Source organism: Scyliorhinus canicula, chromosome 2 (assembly GCF_902713615.1).
Source record: "Scyliorhinus canicula chromosome 2, sScyCan1.1, whole genome shotgun sequence".
NCBI lineage: Eukaryota > Metazoa > Chordata > Chondrichthyes > Carcharhiniformes > Scyliorhinidae > Scyliorhinus > Scyliorhinus canicula.
The window spans coordinates 33415880-33429707 of NC_052147.1; the positions used below are offsets into that span (position 1 = coordinate 33415880).

The following is a 13828-nucleotide window of genomic DNA, read 5'->3' on the forward strand; positions in this document are numbered from 1 at the left end:
TGCCAGTACCTTGCCCCTAACACCACGGGCTCTTAGCTTATTCAGCAGCCTCCTGTGCGGCACCTGGTTAATGGCCTTCTAGAAATACAAATAGATCACATCCACTGGTTCTCCTTTGTCTAACTTTCTCTTTGCCTCCTCAAAGAATTCTAAAAGATTTGTCAGGCATGACCTCCCCTTGATGAATCTGTGCTGACTTGATCCTATTAATATCATCCTTAATATTAGACTCTTATCTATTATTATCTATAAAAAGTCTTAATAAATGACTCTTAAATATGACCAACAACCAAAATCAGGGTAATTTCCTGTCTTCTGCCTCCCTTCAATCTTAAACAGTGGTGTTACATTAGCCATTTTCTAATCCTCCGGGACCCACCCTGCCTCCAGTGATTCCTGAAAGATCACCACCAATACCCCCACAATCTCCTAAACTAACTCCTTCAGAACCCTCAGAACCATGAGGGGTTGTCCATCAGGTCCAAGTTATTTATCCATCTTCGGACCTCTTTCCCCAGCACCTTCTCCTTAGTGATGGGCACTACACTAATTTCTGCCCCAACTCTTTCGAAGTTCTGGTATGCCACCTGTGTCTTCCACTGTGAAGACTGATGCCATTTCTTTGTTCCCCATTAATACTTCCCTTTTGCTTTTATGCTATCCTTGCCATTCCTGGTCAGCCATGGTTGCCTTGTCCTCCCCCATGGGATGAATTTCTGTTCTGCCTCTCGAAAAACCCTGTTTTGCTGTTCAACTGTGCTCCCTGCTAGGCTACCCTCCCAATCAACTCTGGCCATTTCCTCCCTCATATCTTAGTTTTACAATTGAAAAAGGTAACTACAATCACATTCCAGCTTTTTCCTCTCAAACTGCAGGGTAAATTCTATCACATTGCAGTCACTGCTCCCAAGGGTTCCTTCAGCTTAAGTTCCCTAATCAATTCTGCCTCATTACACATCACCAAATCCAGAATTGCTTGTTCCCTAGTGGTCTCTACCATAAGCTGCTAAAAAGAAAATCTCGTAGATATTCCACAAATTCGTTAGGATTTGCTACCAACCTGTATTCCCAGTCCATCAGCATATTGAAGTGCAATATTGCCTTTCTGATATGCCTTTTCTATCTCCCGATTTATTTTCTGTTCCACATCCTGACTATTGCTAAGGGGCCTGTGCATGACTCCCATCATTGGCCATGATACATTGCCCCTTAGTGTCCAAAAGGTTAGGTCGGGTTAATGAATTATGGGGATCGGGTGTGTCTAGATAAGGTGCTCTTTCAGAGGGTCAGTGCAGGCTTGATGGGCCGAATGGTCTTCTTCTGCACTGTAGGCATTCTATGATTCTTTGATCAGCGTCTTTTGTTCCCTTTGTGATTCCTCAACTCTAGCCACACAATTCTACGCCTTCCAACCCTAAAATTGCTTCTTGCTATTGATTTAAGTTCATTTTTTACTAACAATGGGGCCTCACTCCCTCTGCTCATCTGCCTGTCCTCTTGATAGGACACATATCCTTGGAAATTTATATCCCAGCCCTGATCCACTTGCAGCCACGTCTCTGTGATGTCCACAACATTGTACCGCCCACCCAATTTCAACAGGCACAACAAGCTCATTTACCTTGTTTCATCTACTGCGTGCATTTTGGCACAACACCCTCAGTCCTGTATTGACTGCCTCCATTCTCATAGTTGTCCCCTTTTTTGCTGTGCCTTATTTATTTATTTTATTACTTTATCAGAGTGAGTTACAAAGCCAGGGCTCAAGAGTGTGGACAGGGCTCCTGAAAGAGTTTGGTGCCTTCTCGGGCTACAAACTCAATATGAGCAAAAGCGAGATCTTCCCGGTACACCCACAAGTAGGGGGGGGGGGGGGGCAATGGGACTACCGTTTGAACAAGCCCGACTCAAATTCCACTACCTGGGGATCCAAATAGCCCATGACTGGAAAGGAATCCACAAATGGAACCTCACCAGTCTGACAGAGGAAGTAAAAAAGGACCTGCAAAGATGGTACACACTCCCTCTTGGGGAGAGTCCAGACGAATGTGCAACAATCTCATTTACCTGGTTTCATCTACTGCGTGCATTTAGGTACAACACCCTCAGTCCTGCCTACTTATGTGTTAAAAATAATATTGCTAACTGTACAGAGTTGCTGTTGGTGATCTAGTGCATAATATCCTACCAGTTGTTTTTTATTTAGTCCTCTTCTATGTATATATATTTTATTCTGTGTACATAACTGTAAATATACTTTGTTCAAAAACACAATAAAAAACATTTCTAAAAACAAAGAGTGTGGACAGGGGCAAATCCCTAATCCAGCTCCTTGCCTGCTCCAGAAAAAAATTCAAAGTGAATCCAATTCATGGTCCCCACAAGAGAGACACACCAGATCCAGGCATTACACCCGACTTCACACTTATCTTAGCCAATTCCCTGCCGCTTTCTATACTGTGTTTTATTAACTTTACTAACCTCTCCTGAACCCTCGATCACTAAAAGCAGTAGATGCAAGCTTAATTCATAATTTTAAAATCGATGATCAATACATTTTTTGTTAACCAAAGGTGTTAAAGGATATCCACGTGGGGATGTTTGAGGAGGTGTTAGGGAAGAGGGTGTTGCCACAGACATGGAGGCTGGCATCGATCTCCTTGTTACTCAAGAAGAATAAGGATCCAACAGCGTGTGGGTGGTATATGCCCATATCACTCTTGAATGTTGATGCAAAAGTGTTCTTGAAGGTGTTAGCGGATAGGTTGGAGGAGTGCCTCCCGAAGACGATAGGGGAAGATCAGACGGGGTTTGTAAGAGGGAGGGAGCTTTTTTCAAACATTACGAGGGTTTGGAATGTAATTTGGCACCGGTGGAGGGGAGGGAGAGAGACAGAGGTAGTAGTGGCGCTGGATGCTAAGAACGCGTTTGACCGGATGGAGTGGAGGTATTTGATTCCGGTTTTGGATTGGGCCGCGATATGTAGATTGTGTAAAATTACATTACAGGGAGCCGAGGGCGAGTGTCCGCACGAATAATATGAATTCTGAGTATTTTGCTCTCCATTGAGGGACCAGGCAGGGTTGCCCTATACCCCCTTGTTGTTTGTGCTTGTGATCGAGCCTTTGGCCATTGTATTGAGAAGTTCGGGGGTGTGGAGGGGGATAGTGCGGAGAGAGATGGAGCATGGGGTATCTTTGCACGCAGACGACCTGCTACTGTATGTCTCGGAACCAGGTTTGTCGATGGGTGGTATATTGGAGCTGCTGCAAGTGCTTGGGTCTTTCTCGGGGTATAAACTAAATTTTGAAAAAAGCAAATATTTTGTGGTGTCCCAGCGGGGGGTGGGAGCACGGGTGGGGCTGCCATTCCGTAGGGCGGTAACCCACTTTAGATACCTAGGGGTGCATGTGGCACAAGATTGGGGGAGCTCCATGGATATAACATCACTAGTTTGGTGGAGAGGGTGAAAGCGGATTTGGCAAGACAGGATTGTCTTCCTCCATCGCTGGCAGGTTGGATGCAGGCAATTAAAATGAATGTATTCCCGCAGTTTTTGTTCATTTTCATTGCTTGCCGATCTTTTTAACAAGGGGGGCGGGGGGGGTTGGGCTCTCAGTGGGTTAGAATGGAGGAGACTCTATGCAGGGGTTCGGGGTTGAGGGCGGCGTTGACAACAGCGCTACTCCCGATATTCCCAGGGAAATAATCAGGGCAACCACTTGAGGTTGTGGGCGAGGTCAAGGGAAATGCCAATTCGAGGGAATCATAGATTTGAACCAGCGAGGTGGGATGGGAATTTCTGGAGATGGGAGGAGAGTAGAGATAGGGTATTAAAGATTAGTTTCTGGGAGGCCGGTTTGCAAAGTTGGAGGAGTTTTGGGGGGGGGGTGGGGAACGTGGGCTGGGGCAGGGGGAGATGTCTAGGTATGCAGGTCCGAAATTTTGCCAGGTCCAAAATTTAGCCTAGAAAGACGCACAGAGCTTTCCGATTTCACCGGCCCCCACACTGTTGGAAGAGATATTGACGGCGGAGGGACGGCGTGGTGTCAGTGATTTATGGGGTTATTCTGGGAGAGGATAAGGCATCACTGGATGGGATTAACGCAAAATGGGAGGAAGAGTTGGGGGAGGGCATGGAGGAGGGGTTGTGGTGTGAGTGCTACGGAGGGTGAATGCGTCAACTTCCTGCATGAGATTGGGGCTGATACAGTTGAAGGTGGTGTATAGGGCGCACCTCACAGGGCTCGGATGAGCTGACTTTTTCAGGGGGTGGAGGATGTTTGTGAACAATGTGGGGGGAGCCTCGCCAATCACATTCATGTTTTGGTCCTGCCCAAAACTGGAGGGTATTGGAGGGAGGTCGTTATGGTAATCTCAAAAGTGGTCACGCGAGACTCGAATCAGGTCCCCTAGAAGCTATATTCGGGGTGTCGGATCGGCTGGGGTTGGAAACGGGTGAGGAGGCAGATGTCTTAGCCTCCGCCTCGTTGATCGCCCGAATGCGGATTCTGTTGGGGTGGCGGTCTGCTTCTCCGCCCTGTGCCTCGACATGGCAAGGGAACCTGGAGTTCTTGACGCTCGAGAAAGTGAAGTTTGAGTTGAGGGGGAGGATTTTACAACTCATGGGCCTTGTTTACCATGCATTTTCAAGAATTGGATAACATCGAACATTAGAGGGGGGGGGGCGGTTGGAATGTATAAATTAATGAGGCTTCTTTTTCATGTTTTGTAATAGAAATGTTGGCTGCTGTTTGAGGGTGGGTGGGATGAGGGGATTGCCATTGTATTTGCTGTTATTGTTAATTATTTGTTGTTGTAAATATGATAAATGTGAAAAAGGAGAATAAAAATATTTTTAAAAAAAGGATATTGTCAAAGTCATGATCTGTCTGTACAGGAGAGTAGGCTCAAAGGGCTGAATGGCCTATTCTTGTTCCCAAATTAAAAATTAGAGACATTTTAATAAACATGTAAAATAAAGCAGATTGGATTCTGATATTTGGTTTAGGAAGGCAAAGTGGAAATGTTAAACTAACCAAATCACTGCTCGCAACTTTTTCACCAGATCAGTGAAGGTTAATAGTTGATCTGCCAGAGATATCAAAAATACAGTTTTGGTAAGGTAAATAGTGAGAAAAGCATTCTCTTACTGGTTGGTGAACTCGAGCAGTCCATCAGAATTAAAAATAGAAAATGCCAAAAAAACCCTAACATGTCTGACAGTATCTGCGAGGAAAGGAACAGTGCTAATTTTTCATGTCATTGATGAAAGGTTCTCAACCCAAAACATAACTCTTGTTTTTCACTCCATAGATGCTGCCTGACCTGCTGTGTTTTTCTGATATTTATGTTTTCATTTCAGGTTTCCAACATTCACAGTATTTTTGTATTTGTATCAATACCAGGTCAAGAGTATGTAAAGAAAGAATTGGAAATTGTCTAGGGACAGGTTTAGACAATTAGAGTTATTTAGATCCAAGGAAGAATGAGTGCAGTTCCAAAATTATGGAAAGGATTCATGAATTTTGAATAAGACATTCAAAAGTAAATGACCCTCCCGAAACATCTCATTTCCTTTAAGACACCTGTGCTCAAACTAAATCAGAATTAGGCTTCCCATGAGTGATTAGTAAATTGGTTAACCGGTAAGAGAGTGTTGCACAATGTCACACTGTTACAGGCATAATGATCCACCCTCATCACCTTTTTCACATAACAAGCTTACAGTGCAGGAATACTAGTTTTGTAACATACTTCCTGTGTGATACATAGCCAGGAGTTTGATGCTGTATGTTTTGTTTTATTCTGTCTGAAAATATTGAATTATCATAATTGGATAATTGTGGGCAGAAAGGGAAAAAAGCACTACAAATTCGTAATTTCGCATCAATATATGCAGGAAGAAAAAGTTTCATTGCACTATTATTTGAATAAGTGTACACTGCATGAGTAGCTAATCGTTTTAAAAGACACCCAACTCCAATGGTGATTCACCCCCTCCCAGGCAGTGCATTGCGGTCAGTCATCACCCTCTGGGCAAGAAAGCTTTTTCTCAAATCCCCCTAAATTTCCTGCCGCTCACCATCAACTGGTGTCGCCTTGTAACTGATCCTTCAACTAACGGGAACAGCAGGTCCCTATCCACCCTGTCCATGTCCCTCAGTCTTCTCTGCTCCAGCAAAATCAATCCAAGCCTATCCAACCTCTTTGGGCAACATTCTGCACCCCCTTCCAGTGCAATCACATCCTTCCTAGAACGTGGTGACTAGATTTGCACAGAGTACTCCAGCTGTGGCCTCACCAAAGTTCTATACAACTCCAACATGACGTCCCTGCTTTTGTAATCTATGCCTCAATTGATAATAGCAAGTGTCCCATTTGGCTTTTTCACCACCCTATTAACCTGCCTTTCTGCCTTCAGAGATCAATGGACAAACACACCAAAGGTCCCTTTGTGCTTCGGAACTTCCCAGTGCTATTAATTTTGAATACTTCCTTGTCAAATTACTCCTGCCAAGGTTATCATCGCACACTTTTCAGGATTAAATTCCATCTGCCACTTTTCTGCCCGTTTGACCATTCTGTCTATATCTTCCTGTAACCCAAGATACTCAACCTCACCATTTACCACTCGACCATAACTTTGTGTCATCCGCATCATTATCGGAGTAACATAACCAATTGTCTGACCCACATGATTTTGTTTCCTGGTTACTTTTTCTTTGTTGTACACACCAAAATTGTAGACCCAGTTTGTGTCCTTTTTTCCCCTCTACTTTCTTTCGGGCTGTCTATTGATATTTAACACGATTATGTATTGCACACAACATGTTATTGTAAATAATGACAAAACCAATAAAAATACTTAAAAAAAAAAGAAATGATTGCTCCAAAGTCAGTTCAGCACCACATGCCTGCTTGCTTTGGTTCAGATAGGCCTGTGCTGAAGAGTTTTCACATAAAGTATAGACCATCTACCATTTCAAAGCCATCACCTTCATACATAACCCAAGTCCACATCCAAAGAGTTGGGGAAGAGAAGAATCAGGCCTATAAAAATGGCACTGGGAAGCCCAACTGCAATTGATGCAATACAAGAGATCCTGCCTTTGTTAAAGTAGCCATCATTAGTTACATATAGTACAGTGAGTATTACTGTTAGTGTACGAGAGGAATCAAGAGTGTTACCAAATGTTGTTTTTAAATAAACATTTTATTGAGGTTTTTTTTGGTATTATAACAACAACACAATAAACAATGTACATGAAACTATAAACATAGTGCAAAAGCCATCTCCCTCCCTTACAGGTCCCACCTTTATTAACCCCCTACTCTAAGCTAAACTAACCCCCACACCCGTCTGCTGACGATTCATTTTCCGCAAAGAAGTCGACAAACAGTTGCCACCTCCGGGTGAACCCTAACATTGACCCTCTCAAGGCGAACCTGATTTTCTCCAAACAGAGAAAGCTAGCCATGTCCGATAGCCAGGTCTCCGACTTCGGGGGCTTTGAGTCCCTCCATGCTAATAGTATCCGTCTAAGGGCTACCAGGGAAGCAAAGGCCAGAACATCTGCCTCTTTCTCTTCCTGGATTCCCGGGTCTTCCGACACCACAAAAATCGCCACCTCTGGACTCAGCGTCACCCTTGTTTTTAACACCGTGAACATGACATCTGCAAACCCTGCCAAAATCCCCCAAGCTTCGAACATGTGGACATGATTCACTGGTCCTCCCGCACATTTTGCACACCTGTCTTCCACCCCAAAGAATCTGTTCATCCGGGTCATGTGAGCCCGGTGAACGACCTTAAATTGCTTCAGGCTGAACCTGGCACATGTTGCGGATGCGTTGACTCTACTCAACGCGTCCGCCCATAGACCATCCTCTATCTCTCCTCCCAGCTCTTCCTCTCACTCACGCTTCAGCTCCTTGGTCTGCGTCGCCTCTGACTCCATAAGTTCCTTCTAAATGTCCGAGATGCTCCCTTCTCCTACCCATCCTCTGGAAACTATCCAGTCCTGAATCCCCATTAGCGGTAGGAACGGGAAGGTTGACAACTGTTTACGTAGGAAGTCCCGCACCTGCAGATACCTGAATTTGTTTCCCCTCACCAACCCAAACTTCTCCTCCAGCGCCCTCATACGCGAAAACTCCCCTCTACAAACATATCCCCCATGCTCTCCACCATATCCGGGAACCCCCCCCCCCCATCCATACTTCCCGGGGCAAACCGGTGATTATTACAGATTGGGGACCAGACCGTGCTCCCTCTGCTCCTCCATTGCACCCAGACTCTCAGGGCCGCTGTCACCATGGGGGTGGTGGAGTACCATGCTGGCGGGAACGACAGAGGCGCAGTTACCAACGCCCCCAAACTGGTGCCCTTGCATGAAGCCACCTCCATACGCTCCCATGCCGACCCCTCTCTCACCATCCACTTCCTGATCATGGCCCTATTCGCCACCCAGTAATAGTTACTAAAATTTAGCATCGCCAGCCTGCCCGCTCGACTCCACTCAAGCATTACATTCCTTACCCGCAGGGTCTTGCCTTCCCAAACAAAACCAGTAATCACTGTGTTGACCCGTTTAAAGAAGGACCACGGAATAAAGATGAGGAGACATTGAAACACGAACAGGAATTTCTGGAGGACCGTCATCTTCACCGTCTGCACCCTCCCAGCTAATGACAATGGGAGCGCGTCCCATCTCCGAAATTCATCCTTCATTTGGTCTACTAGTTGGGCCAGATTTAATTTATGCAGCTGGTCCCATTCCCGCACCACTCGAATGCCTAGGTACCTAAAACTTCCCCCTACTAATCTAAACGGCAGCTTCCCCAATCGCCTCCCCGTCCCCTCGCCTGGACCGCAAACATCTCACTTTTCCCCATATTTAGCTTATACCCCGAAAACCAGCCAAGTTCCCCTAGAATCCTAATGATTTCTTCCATCCCCTCTAATGGATCCGATACATACAGAAGCAGGTCGTCTGCATAGAGCGAAACTCGGTGCTCCACGCACCCCCCCCCCCCCCCCCCCCCGCACCCCCCCCCCCCCCCCCCCCCCTCCCGACCAGCCCCATGAGGCTCCTGGAGCAATTGCCAACGGCTCTGTAGCTAGCGCGAACAACAGTGGGGAGTGGGGGCATCCCTGTCTCGTCCCCCGGTGCAGTCTAAAATAGTCCGATGTTGTCCTATTCGTCCGTACACTTGCCACAAGAGCCTGATACAGCAACCTGACCCAGTCAATAAAGCCCCTAACACAATCCGAAATGTCCCAGTATCTCCCACAGATAATCCCATTCTACCGGATCAAAAGCCTTTTCTGCATCCATTACGATCACTACCTCCACCTCCCTACCTTCCGGGGGCATCATGATCACATTTAACAACCTTCTCACATTGGCCACCAACTGCCTACCCTTAACAAACCCCGTCTGGTCCTCCCAATAACGTCCGGAACACAATCCTCAATGACAAAGGTTTGGCCAGCAGTTTGGCGTCCACATTCAACAGGGATATCGGCCTGTAGGACCCACACAGCTCCGGGTTCTTGTCCTGCTTCACAGGCCACAGCGCCCCTCTTTCCTTGCCTCATTGAACATCTTCATCAACACCAGCCCCAATATCCCAGAGAACCTTTTATAAAACTCCACTGGGTACCCATCCGGCCCCAGGGCTCTGTCCGCCTGCATGGCCTTCAGACCTTCCACTATCTCTTCCAACCCGATCGGGGCCCCCAGCCCTTCTACCAGCTCCCCGTCCACAGGGAAATTCAGCTCCACCAAGAAGTGCCTCATCCCCTCCAGCCCCGTAGGGGGTTCAGACCTGTACAGCCTATTGTAGAAATACCTAAACGCCTTATTCACCCCTGCTGAATCTCCAACCAGGTTCCCATCTCCGTCATTTACTTTCCCTATCTCCCTGGCTGCCTCCCTCTTTCTATGCTGCTGTGTAAGCATTCTGCTGGCCTTCTCTCCATACTCCTAGATCGCCCTCCTTGTCTTTCTCAGCTGCTCCATCGCCCTCCCTGTGGTTAACAAGCCGAATTCCGCCTGTAGCCTCCGCCGTTCCCTTAAAAGCCCTGCCTCAGGCGTCTCCGCATACCTCCTATCAATCTGTAGTATCTCCTTTACCAGGTCGGTCCACCTTCTCCCTATGGGCCCATTTCGACATCAGCTCCCCTCTGACCACCGCCTTCAGTGCATCCCAGACCATCCCTGCTGAAATTTCCCCCGTGTCGTTGACCTGCAGGTAGTTCTGAATACATTTCCTCAGTCGCTCGCACACCTCTTCGTCAGCCAAAAGTCCCACATCTAACCTCCAGTGCGGGCGCTGGTTTCTGTCTTTACTAACCTGCAGGTCAACCCAGCGTGGAGCATGGTCTGAGATTGTGATTGCCGAGTACCCAGTGTCCACCACTCCTGCCAGTAAGGCCCTGCTCAAAATGAAGAAATCGTCCGGGAGTACACTTTATGCACTTGTGAGTAGAAGGAGAACTCCTTCACCCTCGGCTGCCCAAAACTCCATGGATCCAACTCCCCCATCTGCTCCACGAAACCTTTTAGCTCCTTTGCCATTGCTGGTGCCCTGCCCGCTTTTGAGCTTGACCGGTCCAAGCCAGGGTCAATAGCTGTGTTAAAGTCCCCTCCCATGACCAACCTGTGAGAGTCCAGGTCCGGTATCTTCCCCAGCATCCTCTTCATAAACTCCACATCATCCCAATTTGGGCATATACATTTACTAATACCACCTGCACCACCTCCAGTTTCCCACTGACCATAATGTACCGACCTCCCATATCCAAAACTATTCTACCCGCCTCAAACACCACCTGCTTATTGATCAGGATCACGATGCCTCTAGTCTTTGAATCCAGTCCCAAGTGAAAGACCTGACTGTCCCAGCCTTTCCTTGATCTGATGTGGTCAGCTACTTTAAGGTGCGTCTCCTGCAACATTACCACGTCCGCCTTCAGTCCCCTAACATGTGTGAACACATGTGCCCTCTTGACCAGCCCATTTAACCCTCAAACATTCCAGGTGATCAGCCTAGTTGGGGGGGTTCATTGCCTGCCCCCCCCCCCCCCCTTCGCCGACCAGCCATCCCCTTTTTTCTGGGCCTGCCTCCAGCCCATGCTCCGCGCCTCCACCGGCCCACCCCCAGGCAGCCTCCGCCCCCAACCTCCACTCTGTCCCTTGGCCCAAGTCCCTCCCTGGTCAGCAGAACATTCCACCCCCCCCCAAACTCATGCAAACATACTCCAACATCAAACAATCCCCACACAATTGCTGGACAGAAAAACACCAAAATCTAAACAAGCACACCTCCATCCCCCAACAGTGCAAATAAAAACCTTAACTCACTCAGCTCTGCCACTGGTCCGAAATCAATAAAGAAGGCATTACAAACAGCTTCCACAAAAACGAGAAACTATTTTTTAAAAAAAGAAAAAAAAATCATGAACGCTGCAGCAAAGTTCAAAAGTTCTCAGTCCACCACCAGCCCTTTCCTTTTCATGAAGTCCAGTGCTCCCTCAAGCGACTCAAGTGCTGTTCCTCGTACGTGACCCAGAGACGGGCCGGATACAACAGTCCGAACTTCACCTTTTTCTTAAAAAGGATCGAGCTAATCTGGTTGAAGCCTCATGGCCACCTCCACACTCAGGTCTTGGTCGACCCGCAGGATACTACTGTCCCACTTACAGCTCCGTGTCTGCTTGGCCCACTGTAGAATGCGCTCCTTATCCAAGTACCTGTGGAATCTCACCACCATTGCCCTCGGGGGGGTCTCCCGTCCGCGGCTTCCTCGCGAGTGCTCTGTGAGCCCTGTCCACCTCCAAGGGTTGGGAGAATGCCCTATCCCCGAGCTGCTTCTCAAACATATCTGCGATGTATGCCCCAGCGTCCACTCCTTCGGACCCCTCCGGGAGCCCAACGATTCTCAAGTTCTGCTGAAGGTACCTATTCCATGCACCGATGTGGGAATTCAGTACACAATTGCCTCTGTCTTCAATTTACAGTTCAAGTCCGGTAGAAAATTGGGGGAAAAGGTCCAAAAGTCCAACCCGAGCGGGAGCCACCAGATGTGCGACTTACTCCTTCATAGCTGCCACCGGAAGTGATGTATTACCCAATGTTACAAGTACAATTTCTTCGCGCCCCATCAGTTGTATTGGTGGAATCAAAGCTCCTCCAACCTCTGCAACTCATTCCTCCACCTTATTTCCCTTCTTCACCTGTTTGCAGGTGGCCTCCTGAACTTCTAACAATATTTGCTGGTAGAAGGCCACATGTAAAGATGCACAACGAGAAAAGGTCCAACTGTTAAAACTCAAAGGCATCATGTGATCTGACATCAAGTGATCTGGCATCATGTGATCAAACGGAACACTTCCAAAACCTAAGTCAGTAACTCAATTTACAATTTTGCTAATAATCTGCTGTGTGAAATGCCTTTTGGAAGCCTGAAGGACACTTCCCTATTCACGAGATGAGGGACGCTCTAAATAAAAAGTGCAAGTAATCAAATTTGTCCCTTTCATGCGGATTCCTTTGGTCAGCAGTCACTTGTTCAAATGTTCAGGCACTTGTTGCAGCCCTGGTGATACGATTGCAGGAACTTCCCCACAACCCATCAGGTTCACCCCACCTGCCACACGCAATACTGCAGCCTCCCCCACGCCACCTGTCACACACAGTACAGCATCCCCCACCCTGCCCGTCACACACAGTACAGCACATCCCTCACCCCCTGTCACAGTATAGGACGCCTCCACCCCACCTGTCACACACAGTACAGGACGCCTCCACCCCACCTGTCACACACAGTACAGGACGCCTCCACCCCACCTGTCACACACAGTACAGGACGCCTCCACCCCACCTGTCACACACAGTACAGGACGCCTCCACCCCACCTGTCACACACAGTACAGGACGCCTCCACCCCACCTGTCACACACAGTACAGGACGCCTCCACCCCACCTGTCACACACAGTACAGGACGCCTCCACCCCACCTGTCACACACAGTACAGGACGCCTCCACCCCACCTGTCACACACAGTACAGGACGCCTCCACCCCACCTGTCACACACAGTACAGGACGCCTCCACCCCACCTGTCACACACAGTACAGGACGCCTCCACCCCACCTGTCACACACAGTACAGGACGCCTCCACCCCACCTGTCACACACAGTACAGGACGCCTCCACCCCACCTGTCACACACAGTACAGGACGCCTCCACCCCACCTGTCACACACAGTACAGGACGCCTCCACCCCACCTGTCACACACAGTACAGGACGCCTCCACCCCACCTGTCACACACAGTACAGCATACACACACCTCCTGTCATATACAGTACACCACACCCCTCACCCTCTGTCACACACAGTACAGCACCCCTTCTCCCCCCTCCCATCCCATTAATTCTCAGCCCATTTTCATCCTCTAATAGAAAAAGACCCCCGGTTCAACATGATTTGAGAAACGGAACGAATTCCCAGTCAATTGAGGACCAAAGGGGTCATCCCATCACCAGCCTTACCAACCCCACCAGTCCCCAACTGCACCGGCGGGAAGGGCAGTGAATGTGTCCACAGCGGACAGGGTCTTTCCACACACACAGCACAACAACAAATTCACACCGCCACGTTAAACAGACTCACGTCCCTCGGGATCAAGGCTGCCTCTTCGCCCTGCTCGCTCTCGCTCCTCATCATTGCTGCCGCTGTCCCCACAGTGTGCAGGCACCACCCAGCCGGCACGTGATGGACGGGCGTCACCACAATTTACGATGACGCTGCGCGCC

At 48.3% G+C, this 13828-nt stretch overlaps 1 protein-coding gene across 1 annotated transcript in view; it reads right to left on the reverse strand.

Moving 5' to 3' along the window:
* slc38a6 (solute carrier family 38 member 6) overlaps positions 1-13806 on the reverse strand; it is a 69692-nt gene extending 55886 nt beyond the window's left edge. The window contains exon 1 of the mRNA XM_038775598.1: positions 13686-13806. Coding sequence (XP_038631526.1) covers positions 13686-13739 — 54 coding nt within the window. The 5' untranslated portion in view covers positions 13740-13806. The remainder of the gene's footprint in view (positions 1-13685) is intronic.
* Between the last annotated feature and the right edge of the window lie 22 nt (positions 13807-13828).